Below are 13,957 nucleotides of genomic sequence, written 5' to 3'. Positions count from 1 at the left end.
CAGTATTACACATGGAGATATGGGTACTTTAAGGAATCTCTGGGAGCTATTGTACTCTTCATGGTTTTTGAGATTTGCAATACAAACTTAAAAAATAGAAAAAACTAACTTGTATTAATCTGAAACTTCTTGCGTGGCCGTGTGTGTGTGTTTTCCCTCTGGGTCACCACTATGGGACTGAATTGCCACTCCAGGAGGTACAACTTTAAGGGTGTTACCTGTATAAACACCTTTAGGGGGAAGAGTGATTGATGTACTGGATTTCAATAGCTTTTATTATAATACAGAAAGTGTAGGATGTTTTTCTTTCTCTTCAGATTTGTCTAAAGGATTTAGAAGCACTGAATTTAGCTACCCATAAATATGTTTGCTCATTTGAGAAAAGTCTCATCTCTTACCAGGAAGTATTATAGTGATGGAAAAAATGTCTTCTGAGTGTTTCTTGCTGTATATTTGTCTCTGAACACATTCTTGCCTCTGAGACCCGTGATTTCTTAAACCGATGTGTCATCAGCAGCTATGTTGTAGAATAATTAATACTTTATCGTATTTTTAATTTAGCTGCAACTTGCTTTTGAGTCCAAATTCAGAAATACATTGCCTCTGGTCAAAAATAAGGAAGATGAATGACTGCAGATGGAGCTGGGACAGCCCAGCAGTGCAGCAAATGAGTGTGTGGGGGATGGGGAGAAAACGCTAGCTGAAAGCCCTTTATTTTTGTATAGTTCTAGATCAGTGCCCTCCAATTGAAAAATACTGCAATCCATAAATGCAAGCCACGTATGTAATTAAAAATTTTCTTGTAGCTACATTAAAAAATGTAAAAATAAATAAGTGAAACTAATTTGTAAATGTATTTGTCCTGATACCTCAAAAACAATATTGTCCTAATATGTAATCAATAAAATAGTTACTGAGCTATTTTACAATTTTTCATATGAAGTATTTGGAATCCCATGTGTATTTTACACTTACAGCACATCTAAATTCAGGCTAGCCACGGTCCAAGTGTCTAATAGCCACACGTGGCTAGCAGCCACTGTGCCAGACAGTAAAACTCTAGATTATTTACAAGGACAATTATTTTATTTTGCACTTGATGCTCACAGTATATCAATATGGTGCCAGGTCAGATGGGAGGAGACGATTGCTTTTTCTTCTGGCTCTGTAAGAACTTCCTCATTAATGCTTTTGGGATCAGCTTTTAAAAAGGTTGCCAAACGGTAAGAGGAGGAAGGACTGGCTTCTGACATTGAAAGAGCAGACTCAGAGCTTTGTGTGCTAGCCAAGGCTCAGAGCTTGGTGGAATTTATAGTTGGTATTTATGACCGAAAATATCCAGATGGGGTCATTTATAAAATAGATGTGGGTAGTATGGTTATTTATCAAGAGCAATATGCTATAATGGAATGAGTTCTAGACTGAGGTTCAGGAGAAGGCACTAGACCAGGCACAGGTCTGGGAGGAGAGAAGTGAACCAACATTTACCACACCAGTTACAGCACTAGGCACTTCACAACCATTTTCTTATCTACTTCTTACAATAAGCTCAAAAGTTAGCTATATAACCAGCTCTAGGTTACAGAAATGGCAGCTGAGCCTAGTGAGGTCAGGTCCTGGCTTATTGTGGAGTCCTAAGAAAATCTCAGTGCTGTCTGATTCCAAACTGCTGTGTTCTTAACATTACAATCCATATGCACGTCATATAATAGGTGTTAGGGTTCAAGCGGAGAAGCAGAACCAGTGATATATTTGCATGCATGTAAATACATATAGGTGGTAAATATTTGTTACAGGCTTACACAGTTGTGGGGAGCTGGTTAACCTGTCTTTGTAAGGATGTCTCCACAGCTGATGCCAGAGCTAGAAGTCCTCAGGGTGGGCGATCATAAAGGGAAGATCACAGCATGCTGGAAGCAGCAGCACAGGTAGAATTCCACAAGCACACCCTGAGCCCTGCTTACTTTCTTGTTGCCTCTGACCTTGGTGATGAAAGTGCCCTGCAGAGGTTGGACCCTTTTTCATGGAACTTAACAAATATACCTGGCCCAGGATGAGTCTGAGAACCTGAAGGAGGATCCAGGGAAAGGTGGAGCAATTGGAGACCCAGCCGCTGCTTTACAGCAGTAAGCTGAGTCAGCATCAGCAACAGTGTGCTGAGCTACAAAATGGCTGCCGTTTTCCTCTGCCCTCCTGTTTTCCTAGAGTCTTCACTATGGCCCACTCTAATTGGAAACACATGAGGAAGGGAATTCTGGGAAATGTATTTTAGCCTGTCTACACTGATGCATAACAAAGGCTTCAAATGGGTGTTCAGTAAATATTTGTTGAATGAATGAATGAATGAATGAATACCATGGTGCTTCTCTTGGAAATTCTCTGGGAGTTGGAATACCTAATCCTGGCTCTGCCTCTGACAAACCAAACAATTTTGAACAAGTCACTTAACTCTGAGTCTTAGTTTCCTCATTTGTAAAACTCCAAGAATAATCCCTGTCCTGCTTATTTAACAGGGATCAGTTGAGATAATCTGAACAAAAGCACTTTGTACATAATGTTCAAAAACAACATATATAAGGATAAAACATGTAATATAGTATTGTATTCTTTAATTATTGTTGTTACTAATAATTCAGCTTCCCAATGTATCACATGGAATTAATAGTTCCTGACCAATTTACCTTAAAGGTATGCCAGGAAGCTTAAATTAGATGAGATATGTAGAACCACTGTCAGCTATCTGTGGCATACCCTTCAAAGGCAAGGCTGAATTATCATTCAACACTCAGATACATTTTCACATTGTGTTTTACTTTTGGGCTAAATGACTTAGAGGGACAAGTATGTAACTGGAACCATTGGTGACTCTGTGAGCTGAAGAGCAGTGGCCATTCCTTGGATGGGAGTTGTGGGCAGTGGATGAGGTTTCTGTCCTATAAATTTGGGCTTGCATTTCATAGCAGCCAAACTTGCTCAGCAGAATGAAGAAATCTCTGCGAAAGTTTTTGGTAAAGATGGCATAGAGGAAGGGGTTGGCACAGGAGTTGATGGGGTAAAAGAGGACCAGCAGGATCTTCGCTTTGGACACAGTGATGAGGGGCACCTTGAGGGAGGCAGAAATGGCAAAGAAAGAAATGGGTGCCATGCAGAGGAAGTCAGTGAAGATGAGCATGGCCATGCGCTTGGCGATCCTGGTGTCACTAGAGGAGGACACGATGTTGGGGTTCCGCACTGTGAGGTAGATGTGGGTATAGCAGCCACAGATGACCACAAAAGCCAGGACATTGAGCACAAGGAGGGACATGACATACAACTGTGACAAAGGGCTGTCAATATCCATGGGCAGGCAGATGCTCACCTTCATGTAGCTGCTGATGCCAAAGATGGGAAAGAGGGCAGCTGCAAAAGCAAAAATCCAGCCCATCACCATGACACTGGCAGCATGGCGGAGCTGCACCTTGCAGTCCAGCTGCATGGCATGGGTGATGGTATGCCATCTTTCCAAGGTGATAGCTGTCAGAGTGTAGACTGACAGCTCACTGGCAAACACAGTGAAAAAGCCAGCAGCATCACAGCCTGCCCCAGTTTGCCAGTCAATGGCATAGTTGTGATACTGGCTTTTGGTGTGGATATCAACTGATGCAATAAGCAGCAGGTAGATTCCAATGCAGAGATCAGCAAAGGCCAGGTTGCACATAAGGAACCTGGGGACCGTGAGTTTATATTGGCTGGTAGTTAGGATCACCAGCACTATGATGTTCCCAGTGATGGCCAGGATGCTGATAAACCATATCAGGACTCTGAGGATGTTGTACCCCATGATATCTTCACATGGGTTGAATGCATCTGGCTTAGGGGAACAGGTCACGTCAGCCACTTCATTGCATAAGTCATAGTCAAACTCACTGTACATCATGTCAAATCCTCTGCTGTAACCGGGCTCATTGTCTTCTGCCAGAGAGGCTCTCCGACCCCTAGCCTGAGTCGTATAATCAACTTCTTGCCTTAAAATAGATTTGTTGCAAATTGGATGAAGCTCAGAACTAGAAAAATACAAAAAGAAATAGAATCAACATCTCAGATCCAGAATAGCAAATACATCACTGTCTTTGTGCAGGGTAGAAATGATGGGTTTCCTCCCGAGATTTTTTGTTTCTTCTCACATCGTATCTGCCCTTGAGGCTAAGCTCAAGGGTTAATGCTGCTTACTGTAAATGAATATAACAACTTGTATATATATTACTAGAGTTGGATGGCCCACTGGGGAAACCATCTTGCCACAACCTGAATGTGGGGAGGAAGGCGCCTGAGACTAAGCCTTGCTGTTAAGTGAAAATAATTTACAGACCTGGTATCAACTCTACCCTTTTCCTTCTCTCATCTTGATCCAGCTATCTCTTAATATGCCTGAGTAGGAGATATTCCTATTCTTCTACACTCAAATCACTGGAAGATCCAGACTGTTCTCTCACTCAAATGAGAACTTATTTGCTTCTCTTATCTACATAAATTAGGGGATCAAAATCTAGTTAGTTCCCAGCCAGCCCCTGTTCCCTGGCTCTTTGGTTCTCAGGCTATTAGGAGGCCAGCTAATTTGCCTGCAATGCTACCAGGGTCTTTCCTGTTCTTTATTATCTCACTTTCTGGGGGCCACAATAGGCCTCAGACATGTGTTTGTCTGCAAGGTAAGCCTGGCTGTCTCATATTAGTTTCCTAGTGAGTGCCCCAAAGAGCAAGTGCAAGTTGCAAAAGGACCTAATTTATTCTAAGAATGTAACTCATCCTCGGGGCAGCCTAGGTCTCCTTGGGCTCACTTTGCTGTCTTGGTTTTCCCTTTAAACACAAATGTACAAGGGGCCTTGTGAACAGCATAGAGGTACTTACAGAGGGATTTGAATGAAATCCAGGTGATAAATATTCAATCCATGAGTATACCTATAAATATTCTACCCCAGAGTAGTCTATCAATACTCTGGATGTAGAGACATGGAAGGTAATATTTCAGTTTGGAAGTAAAGGCTTATGGAATGGGAATAACCCTTACATTGGGACATTTTTGGATGAAAAAAAAAATCACACATACACAGGCATACCTTTCCCTCCTTCCCCAAGGGGCAAGTTCACATCTATATTAAGTTGACTGTATTTTTATTAAACCTTGACATCACCTCAGATATAAGCGGGGAAGTGAATATTAAAACCCTCATAAGGAGGAAAGAAGTGGCTAGGGGAGTGGAGGAGGTAAAGACTCCATTTGATGCTAAAGGATGAGTCTCACCAGGTGTTCCAACCTATTATACATGGACTGAACTTTTCCCCATCTCTCCCCATCCTCTCTTCTCTCACCCCTGGGAAGTGAATTGAATTGCCAGGAAGTCATTTTCCCTTGGCCTAAGGGATTCTTTTTGTTTGTTTAAGGCTCAATGATGAACATATACAGAATTGAAAGTCAATGGAAACAGAGCCCAGAAAATGTTTTGATTTAGTCAGTGGTCTTCCAAGGAAGGTGAGGCAAGCTCCATAATGGGCGTAGAGGGCATAAGAGGGTTATCTTGTGGTCCTTAGTCTAATTCCCAACTCTTAAACCCTGTTATGAACTAGCTGCAGCCTGATTCCAGGAAGAGAAAGTAAGTAACCTGGTACTTGCTGACTGCAGTGTGGTTCATTGGATTGAGATCTTACTTAACTCTCTAGAAACAGGCTTCACTTCCTGGGACTTATGGTTGGCGTCTGTGAAGATTCTTATTGTTGTTGCTGCTGTCCACATATTTTAAATATTGTGCTTCCCTTTTCTGAAACAGAAGTGACCCACTGACATGAAGTAAGGAGAAAAGTAAATAACTTATGTCTCTGAGATAAGAACAGAAACAAAAGTGGAAACCGAGGGACATCAAACCTTGCCTCCACAGTACTTTGGAAAATCCTAACTATCATAAGGATTTGGAAATTCAGTTTAGGGCCAGTTTAAAAAGTGGCACTCTTGGACTCTGATCAGTCAGTGAACAGATGCTTGCGGGTGGTGTAGCAGTGTCCCAGAGCCTGAGCTTTGGAGGCAGGCAGAGCAGATCTGGATTTGTTTGGTCAGTGTAGGTCAGGTTATTTAGTATCTCTGAGCCTCAGTTTCTGTCTCTGTGAGAAACGAATAATAATCATGTTACCTTTGTGGAAATTAAATGAGATAAAGATACAAAGTATTACAGTGCTTGGCAGTGAATACTCGGCAAATGTCAGCAGTACGAAGACAAATGGTGGTTATTTATGGAATTCTTGTGGAGGTATAGGCCCTGTGTGGGTACTTAGAAGCATATGCCACAGCATGTCAATTTAATATTGAATCGTGAAGAAATGGCCTTCACAGCATTGTGTTGTGAAGAAACAACTTGTATTGTTAAATACAATAAAAATTGAAGAATAAAATGAGAGTAAAGTAATGCAAACTGAATACAGAATTATGACAAGGAAATATCTGGTTCAATGACAAATGAAGAGTGTAGTTGATAGGAACTTTTGGGAAGAGCCCAGAAAGAGTCCAGGAGGACCACTGGCCAAAGTTTTAGTCACAGGGGCCTCATGTTTATACTCTGGGCATTATTTCCAAATGAGGATCAGAATAATTTCATCATACAAGTTAAAACTTGAATCCCACTACTAAACCACACCTACTGTGATATACAATGAAATGATACTATCAAAGGAATAAATCTGAAAATATCTTCTGAATAACATAATTATTTTGTGGTGTTTGTGTGTGTGAATTTGATGAATACAAAAATCAAATACCCATTGCTAAAAATAAAAAACGAAAACCATCTATCACAATTTTTGTTACTCCATTTTGGCACGTTGTGGAAGAACCACATTCCCCTCCTTGCTGTACCCCAACAGGCCTGGATGGTGAGTTACAGCAGCAACCTAGAGGGATGAGAGCAGAGTGGTCTGGAGGGATCAGAGAAGACCTCATGTCCTGGGACAATATAAGGCAGATGTGGAGATGCCAATTGGGAGAGCCTTGAGGCTATGTCTAGAGGAGTCTGAGTAATACGATGAGATAACAAATTATTGGGGTGTGTTGGAACTGGGCCAAATAGCACACTGCAAGCTGCTCTCACAGTGATCTTAACATTTTCTTCTTTTTTTTAAAGACAGGGTCTCACTCTGCTGCCCAGGCTGGAGTACAGTAGCACGATGATGGCTCACTGCAGCCTCAACCACCTGGGCTCAAGCAATCCTCCCACTTCAGCCTCCCGAGTAGCTAAGCCTACAGGCATGTGCCACCACACATGGCTAATTTTCTTCATTTTTTTGTAGAGACGAGGTCCCACCACATTACCCAGGTTGGTCTCAAACTCCTGGGCTCAAGGAGTTGTTCCGCCTTGGCCTCCCAAAGTGCTGGGATTACGGGTGTGAGCCACCTCGCCTGGCCAATCTTAATGTTCTTTATTTCTCCTTCGGGGTATTCAGTTCCAGGGACTTGGTGCAAAATTGGTATCTTTCTCACTCTGGATAGAATAATTCTTACGTGGAATATAAAAGAGGCAAGCCACTGCTTCAGCCCAGGACCTTAAGAATTCTGGGTGTCAGGGAGAAATTTCCTGGCTCTTGAGCTCATCTATGAAGTGTGCCCATTCTGGATAATATCCCAGTGATGCATGCAGATTCTGAAAAACAGCTATTTTTCTACAAATCCTTCAGAAGGGTCTGAGGAGAGACTCCCAGCTACTTGGAAAACATTTTGAGTGCAACTACATGGTGTGGCTTATGTAGGTGAGCTCAGAGGAGAGTGAGAGCTTTTAGAACTTTCATACTAAGTAAATTCTTACCTCCAATGCATCGTTTAAATGTCTGGGGCGTGCATACAATCTCCAAGGCGACTTTCTGTTTACTCTCTCCAGATCCTTTCTATGATTACCTCAGTTTTTTAACCAGTTAGGTACTAGGACTTGTCTCTGTTTAGATCATCCTCTTTAAGTCTGGGCTTCCTTGAACCTGGCTTTCTTTGAAAGCCAAAGTAATGAGATGTCTTAATCTTTCTCCTCCCTGTGAGGTAGTAAGATTCCAAGGTGGATTAGAGAGGCTTAGAGTGATTGGGATGTGCTGCAGATGTGTACATCAGTCTCTGGCATGGCATTTATGCATCTCCCTGCCAAACATGACATGGATGGGGCATTTATGAAGTGCAGAGTTTGGGACTTGAAACATTAAATCTATAAAGGTACAAGGGTAAGAGGGAACAGATATTATGCACCAACTCTGAGTCAGGCACTATGCTTAGTATTTTTCATGTTTTCTCATTTAGTACTTGGTATATGTTCTGCCCCATGGGTAGCCCTGTCCTGTGAGCCCATTTTCAAAGAAATGAAAGAGTGCAACCATTCCTCACTCTCCACAAAACTGAATTTTTGACCCAAAATGTGCCAAAGGGCTTGAGACAGGGAACTCTCTGCAAGTAGATTCTCTTCATGTCGCAGATATGTAGAAATTATGGACTAAGTTCAACATTGGGGAAATCCCTGAGCAGGGCTCAAAGGATAGACTCACATTTGCCGTCTCCAGTTTGCAAAGGCACAGCAATGGCTGGGATAGGTGAGGCTGGCTTCCATGAGGGCAACAAGCTTTTCCAGACTAGGAAGCTTTTTTAAGTTGTAAGTCGACCTGGCCCTCAGCTTCTTAAGATTTTCTAAGCCATAGCTAGGCAGGGAGTGGATCCTTGTTCTTGAAATATCTCTATAAAGAGAAAAGGTAAATATAATAGGATTACTATGGACCTGAAATTTTTTGCTCTTGGTTAGCAGGCAAAATAGCAGACACTCTAGTGATATTCTTACGTGGATGAGGAGAGAGACTCCAGTTCTTCCAACACACCTTGGCCAGATCAATACTTGGCTAATGGGACATTTGGTTCTGTAGGAGTCCTGGTCCTTCTGTTCCTGGTAGGAGGAGTTAGATAATAGGCCATTCTGATTCCTGGATATACTTACATCCTGGCTAATTTGGGATGTAAGTGTTGCTGGTGAGTAGAATTAGCCACCTTCCCTTCTACAGTCTATTTGTACCTGCTAATTTGCATGGGACTAAGGGATTGAGACCATTTGTCTGTACCATAAAACTAGCTATAAAAATATTTCTGATGAGCTAGAGTAGAATCTGTGGCCAAATTTCAGGAAAAAGGACAAGAAGGAAGTATACTACAAGAGGAAGAAGAGTCTGGCAGGCAGTAGGGGCAGTGTTGGCACAAAGTCCAAGTGGCAGTGCAGAGTGGTGGTTACGAACTTGGCATCTACAGCAGACCTGCCTGCACATCTACCTTGCCCCTCTGCCTGTTAGATTTATGACCTTGGTCAAGTATGTCACTTCTCCATGTTTCAGTTTCCTCAGCTGTAAAATGGGAAGACAAAAATCCTATCTACTTCAGAGGGTTGTTGTGAAAATTAGATGAGTTAAAGTACATAAAGAATGTCCTGACCAACAGAAACACTTAATGGCTGGCAACTATTCTTCATAAATATAACACAGACAGAAAGAGAGAGAGAGACAGTTATTCTTGTTTGGTAGGAAAGTCTCTGTCCAGTAGACCTCAGCACAAATGACCAGTTTAACCAGGTCTCTGCCCCTGATGGGCTGCAAGTTCCATCCTTCCTGGCAGCAGCACCAGTGATGTGGGTGCTTTTCTGGCAGCACCACTGGTAGTTGCAAACTTCAAAACCAAGACTGGCTGGTGAGAACAAGGAGATTTAAATGGCACCAGCTTGGACCTGTTGGGGCCAACAGCTTGGCCATGAGTGGGTGCTTCTGATGGGGGTGGTAGCAAGTGATGACCAGGATGAGTTCATTTCAGCACCCTTGGGGACCCTTGTATATACTTGAGGAAGAAGAATCTTTAATGTTGGCATTCCCTGTAAATCAAAGCAGTAGACACTCAGAGTAATGAAACTTGGGGGTGTGAATATATATTTGCTACCCCATATGCTCTCACAATCTGGTGAAAATTACATTTTCAAAGTCTTGTTTTCATTGTATAATTATCTTGCTCAAAAATTTATAATGCCTTCCTATTGTCCAGTGAAACCCATCCCTAACTACTGCCTTATTTGTCACTTCCATTTCCCAAGCACATTTATACTAGTTGTTTATACTTGATGTCACTATTTCCTCATCTCACAATTCAATTGAGTTTCTCTTTAGCCTCTGGGGAAATAATATTCACTAAGGCCATGTCTTAGTTCTGATCTCCTTTATTTTGTAGTTACATTTCACAGGTAGAATGCTCCTTCTTTCTGAGATACTCTCTTTCTTGGCATTATATTCTACTCAACATATTTTCCTCTGACATCTCCGTTGACTTCTTTCTGATTTTTTTTTTGTTTTGTTTTACTTCTCTTTTATCTGTTGTTTAAATTTTGGCATTTCTCTATACCTAGACCCCTTCTGACTATACCCAATCTTTTCAGGTGATCTCTTTCATTCCCTTAGTTTCACATACCAGGCATGTGCTGATGGCTTCCAAAATGTGTATCCCTATTCAGATCCTACTCCTGAACTCCAGGTCCAGATAATCAGTTGTTTTTTGAACTCCACCATTTTGATGACTTGCATCAAAACTGAACTTACCATCTTTCTTGTAAATATGTTCTTCCTTGTTTTCTCCATCTCAGCAAATGACCCTTCCAATTTCCCCTGTTTTTCATAATGGAAACCTGGGTGCCATCCTTGACTCTCTCATCGACATCGGTGTCTTGTTCTTTCAAGCCTAACTTTTAAACGTGTTTCAAATCAGCCTACTTCCCTCTTCTTCTGTTACTTTTGGTCTAAGTCACCACAATCTCTGCCTAGACAAATGCATTGGTCTCATAACTGTCCTTATGAACATCTATTGCAATCTTAGTACTGCAGATGTAAAAAATGCCTATGAGATTACCCTTTAATGATTCCCCATTGCTCTTAGGATGAAGAACAAGACATTGTATACAGTGTGTTGATCATTTGCCTGTTGTCTCTCACATCCATGTCATGCCCTTCTCTATGCTCTTCTTAGGAGGGATGATCCCTGCAGTTCCATTTCCCAGGTACCACCTTACCAATCAGCTTTCAATTGGGTTTAGCAAATGGCACTAGCAGGAGATTGGAGGGTAGGTAAAAGAGCATATCTCATCCCTCCTCTGTCTCAGGCAGCAACGGAGTCTTCTCCGTGACTCCACCTCTCGTTGAACAGATCCTTGGAGGATCCAGCTTCTACTAGTTGCCCCAGTTTCTGGACATCAGTAAGATGACTTCCTCATTTGTTCCTCAAGTCCTAGAGTTAGTAGTGGTTACTATTGCCAGTCTCTGGACTGCTGATCCCCTGTTTGATATTCAGGAAGATTTACATTTTCAGAACAATTACCTTTATGTTACGTGTGTGTGTATTTGTATGTGTGTGTATTTTACACATAGTCCCCTCTTTGTTAGCTGTTAATTAGATCAAATCTCCTATATACTTAATGATTTTTTTGCTTTGTTCTGTCACTACTGAGAAAATTATATTAAAATCTCCAACTATGATTTTGGATTCCTATACTTCTAGTTTTGTCAATTTTTGCTCTATGTATGTTTGATGACTTCTTAAGGCTCATACAAATCTAGAAATTTTATACCTTCCTGGCAATTTTCTGTATATCTAGTAATACTTGTCTCCTAACTCCTTGGAAGTTTCTTCTTATTTGCTGGTTCCTCCGTGACCTCCAACTTGAGGAGTGCCCATGAACTCAGTGCCCAGACTTCTTTTCTCCATCTTCACTTATTCTGCAGGTGAGCTCATCCAGTCTTATGACATAAATACAACTTATATGCTGATGGCTCTAAAATTTGTATTTCTAGGTTGCTTCTTTTTCTTGAAATCCAGACTCATATTTACTTGCCTCCTTATCTTCACTTAGTTGTCTAATAGGCAGGTCAGACTTTGGATAATAAAAATGGCCTTCCTGATCTTTTCTGAAAATCTGTTCCACCTTTCCAGTTGTTCATGCAAAAACTTTGATGCCTACCTTGACTCCTTTCTTTCTCTCATACCCTACATCAAAATTCTCAGAAACACTTCTTGACTTTATATACCACATACATCTGGAATCTAATTACTTCTCACAACACTCATTGCTATCACCACAAGGTAAACATTCTGGTGGTCCAGGGCATCTTGTCTAGCTCCCTCCCTATTATGATTCTTCAGATTTGGGGTCCCTGGAGATCAGAGTCTGGTCCATGAACCCTTGTGTCTGTGATGAATCTTTGCTGTCTGCTGCTGTCTCTGCCTTCTCTCCATTTATACTTCCTATTGTTTTAGAGATTTCCAACTTTTTTATTGGCTGCAGGAGATCTTGTTCCTCTCTTTTGGCAACCCCTCTTCTAGCCAGTTCTGTTAATGACACTTGCCCTGTTTTCTGTGACCAAGTTCTTATCTGGCATTTGGGTTCCTCTTTTTTTCTCAAATGTGGAAAGAACAAAGGCTGAGACTCAACTCCCTGTTTTGTCTATAACAATTCAGGCAGGACTCACTCCAAGAAACATGATGAAAAAAACATTTTAGAAGTCCTTTAGGAACAATTTAGACCAAGGCCATCATTGCCTCTCCTGAACATTTTTCACATTTTTCAAAATAAGCAATACAAAGCAGATTATTTTTCTTAATTATGCCTCCCTCTTAGGTTTACAGCATAAAAATTGGATTAATTGAAGATTGTAAAGAGAAACAAATTTTTATACTCCATAGAATATCATTCTGTTATCTCATGTACTCTGTGGTGGATTAAAGATGACTGCAAATTCTTTGACACTTTTCCATCGAGGGTCTGTTTGTTCTCCCCTTGAATCTGGGCAGAACTGTGATGTCTTTGGATAAAAGAATATGATAGAAATGTTGCTATTCATTATAGATCTAGTCTTTAAGAGCACTGACATCTTCTCCTTGGTCTTACAGAGTCTTCAGCTGCCATGAAAAATCTCTGAATACCCTAAGGCTGCCATATTGGTAAAAGCCTAAACCATGCAGAGAGGTCCTGGAGAATGAGAAACCGTATGGACAGAGTTAGAGAAGACACAACACAGACACACACACACACAAACACACCCAATAAACACAGATGTGTGAGGCACATAAGTGATGGGGACAACTTGGAAGTGGACCCCCCTCCCGGCCCCCACCCTGGCCCCAGTCAGCCACCCGAGCTGACATTGCATGGATCAGGGCCCGCCATCCAAATGTCTGACACACAAAATTGTGATCAAAATGGAATGGTTGTTTTAAGCCATTAAATTTTAATGAGGCAATAGAGAACCAAAACAAACCCCATTGAGGTCTCCATAATGTTTAACAGTTGAAGAGATAATTTTTCCTTGAAAACCAGTAAGAGTGCAATAGGATATAGTCTGTATACTTTTTGCCTCTCTTACCACTGACTATCTTTTGCTTTATGCACTATTTGTATTTTATCTCTCCTTGAAGGTAGAAGTCTGTAGCATTCTCAGCAGTGCCTTTCATGTAGTAAGTACCCAGAAACTTATTGCTTTGTTTGAAGATGTACTGGGGAGTGACACTGGAGAAGGATTAGGAAAGGAAATAGATCACCCCAGCCAACTGTGATATTCTCTGACTTCCACAAATTGCAGAATCTTGCACCTTGTGTTTTGTCTTCTATTGTTTCCTATGATTGTCTTTTCATTTATATTTGCTTGTCTCCTCAGCCAGATTTCAAGTGCCCTGAGAGCAGATATTATTAAGGGACTTTTGTCTTCTGTATCATTTCTGGCATGGATTTGGGCTCACGAAATCTATTCAGTAAGTAGTTGTCTCAAAAGCAGACATGACTCACCATTGTACTAAAAATGAGAGGCTGGAAAAAATTTTACAAAAGAGCTAATTCTAAGGGGAGATGAATGAAAGGCAGACCGAGAAATCCAGAAATCTAGACTTAAAGTGAGCTCAGGA

General features: G+C 41.3%; 1 protein-coding gene across 1 annotated transcript in view; it reads right to left on the bottom strand.

Moving 5' to 3' along the window:
* Positions 1-2,590: 2,590 nt before the first annotated feature.
* FSHR (follicle stimulating hormone receptor) overlaps positions 2,591-13,957 on the bottom strand; it is a 189,535-nt gene continuing 178,168 nt past the window's right edge. The window contains exons 9-10 of the mRNA XM_045369349.3: positions 8,539-8,724; positions 2,591-4,043 (exon numbers count right to left, since the gene is read on the bottom strand). Of these exons, the coding sequence (XP_045225284.2) occupies positions 2,810-4,043; positions 8,539-8,724 (1,420 nt within the window). The 3' untranslated portion in view covers positions 2,591-2,809. The remainder of the gene's footprint in view (positions 4,044-8,538; positions 8,725-13,957) is intronic.

Source organism: Macaca fascicularis, chromosome 13 (genome assembly GCF_037993035.2).
Source record: "Macaca fascicularis isolate 582-1 chromosome 13, T2T-MFA8v1.1".
Taxonomy (NCBI): Eukaryota; Metazoa; Chordata; class Mammalia; order Primates; family Cercopithecidae; genus Macaca; species Macaca fascicularis.
Note: the sequence above shows the minus strand (reverse complement) of the source record. Positions and strands in the feature narration are given on the sequence as shown.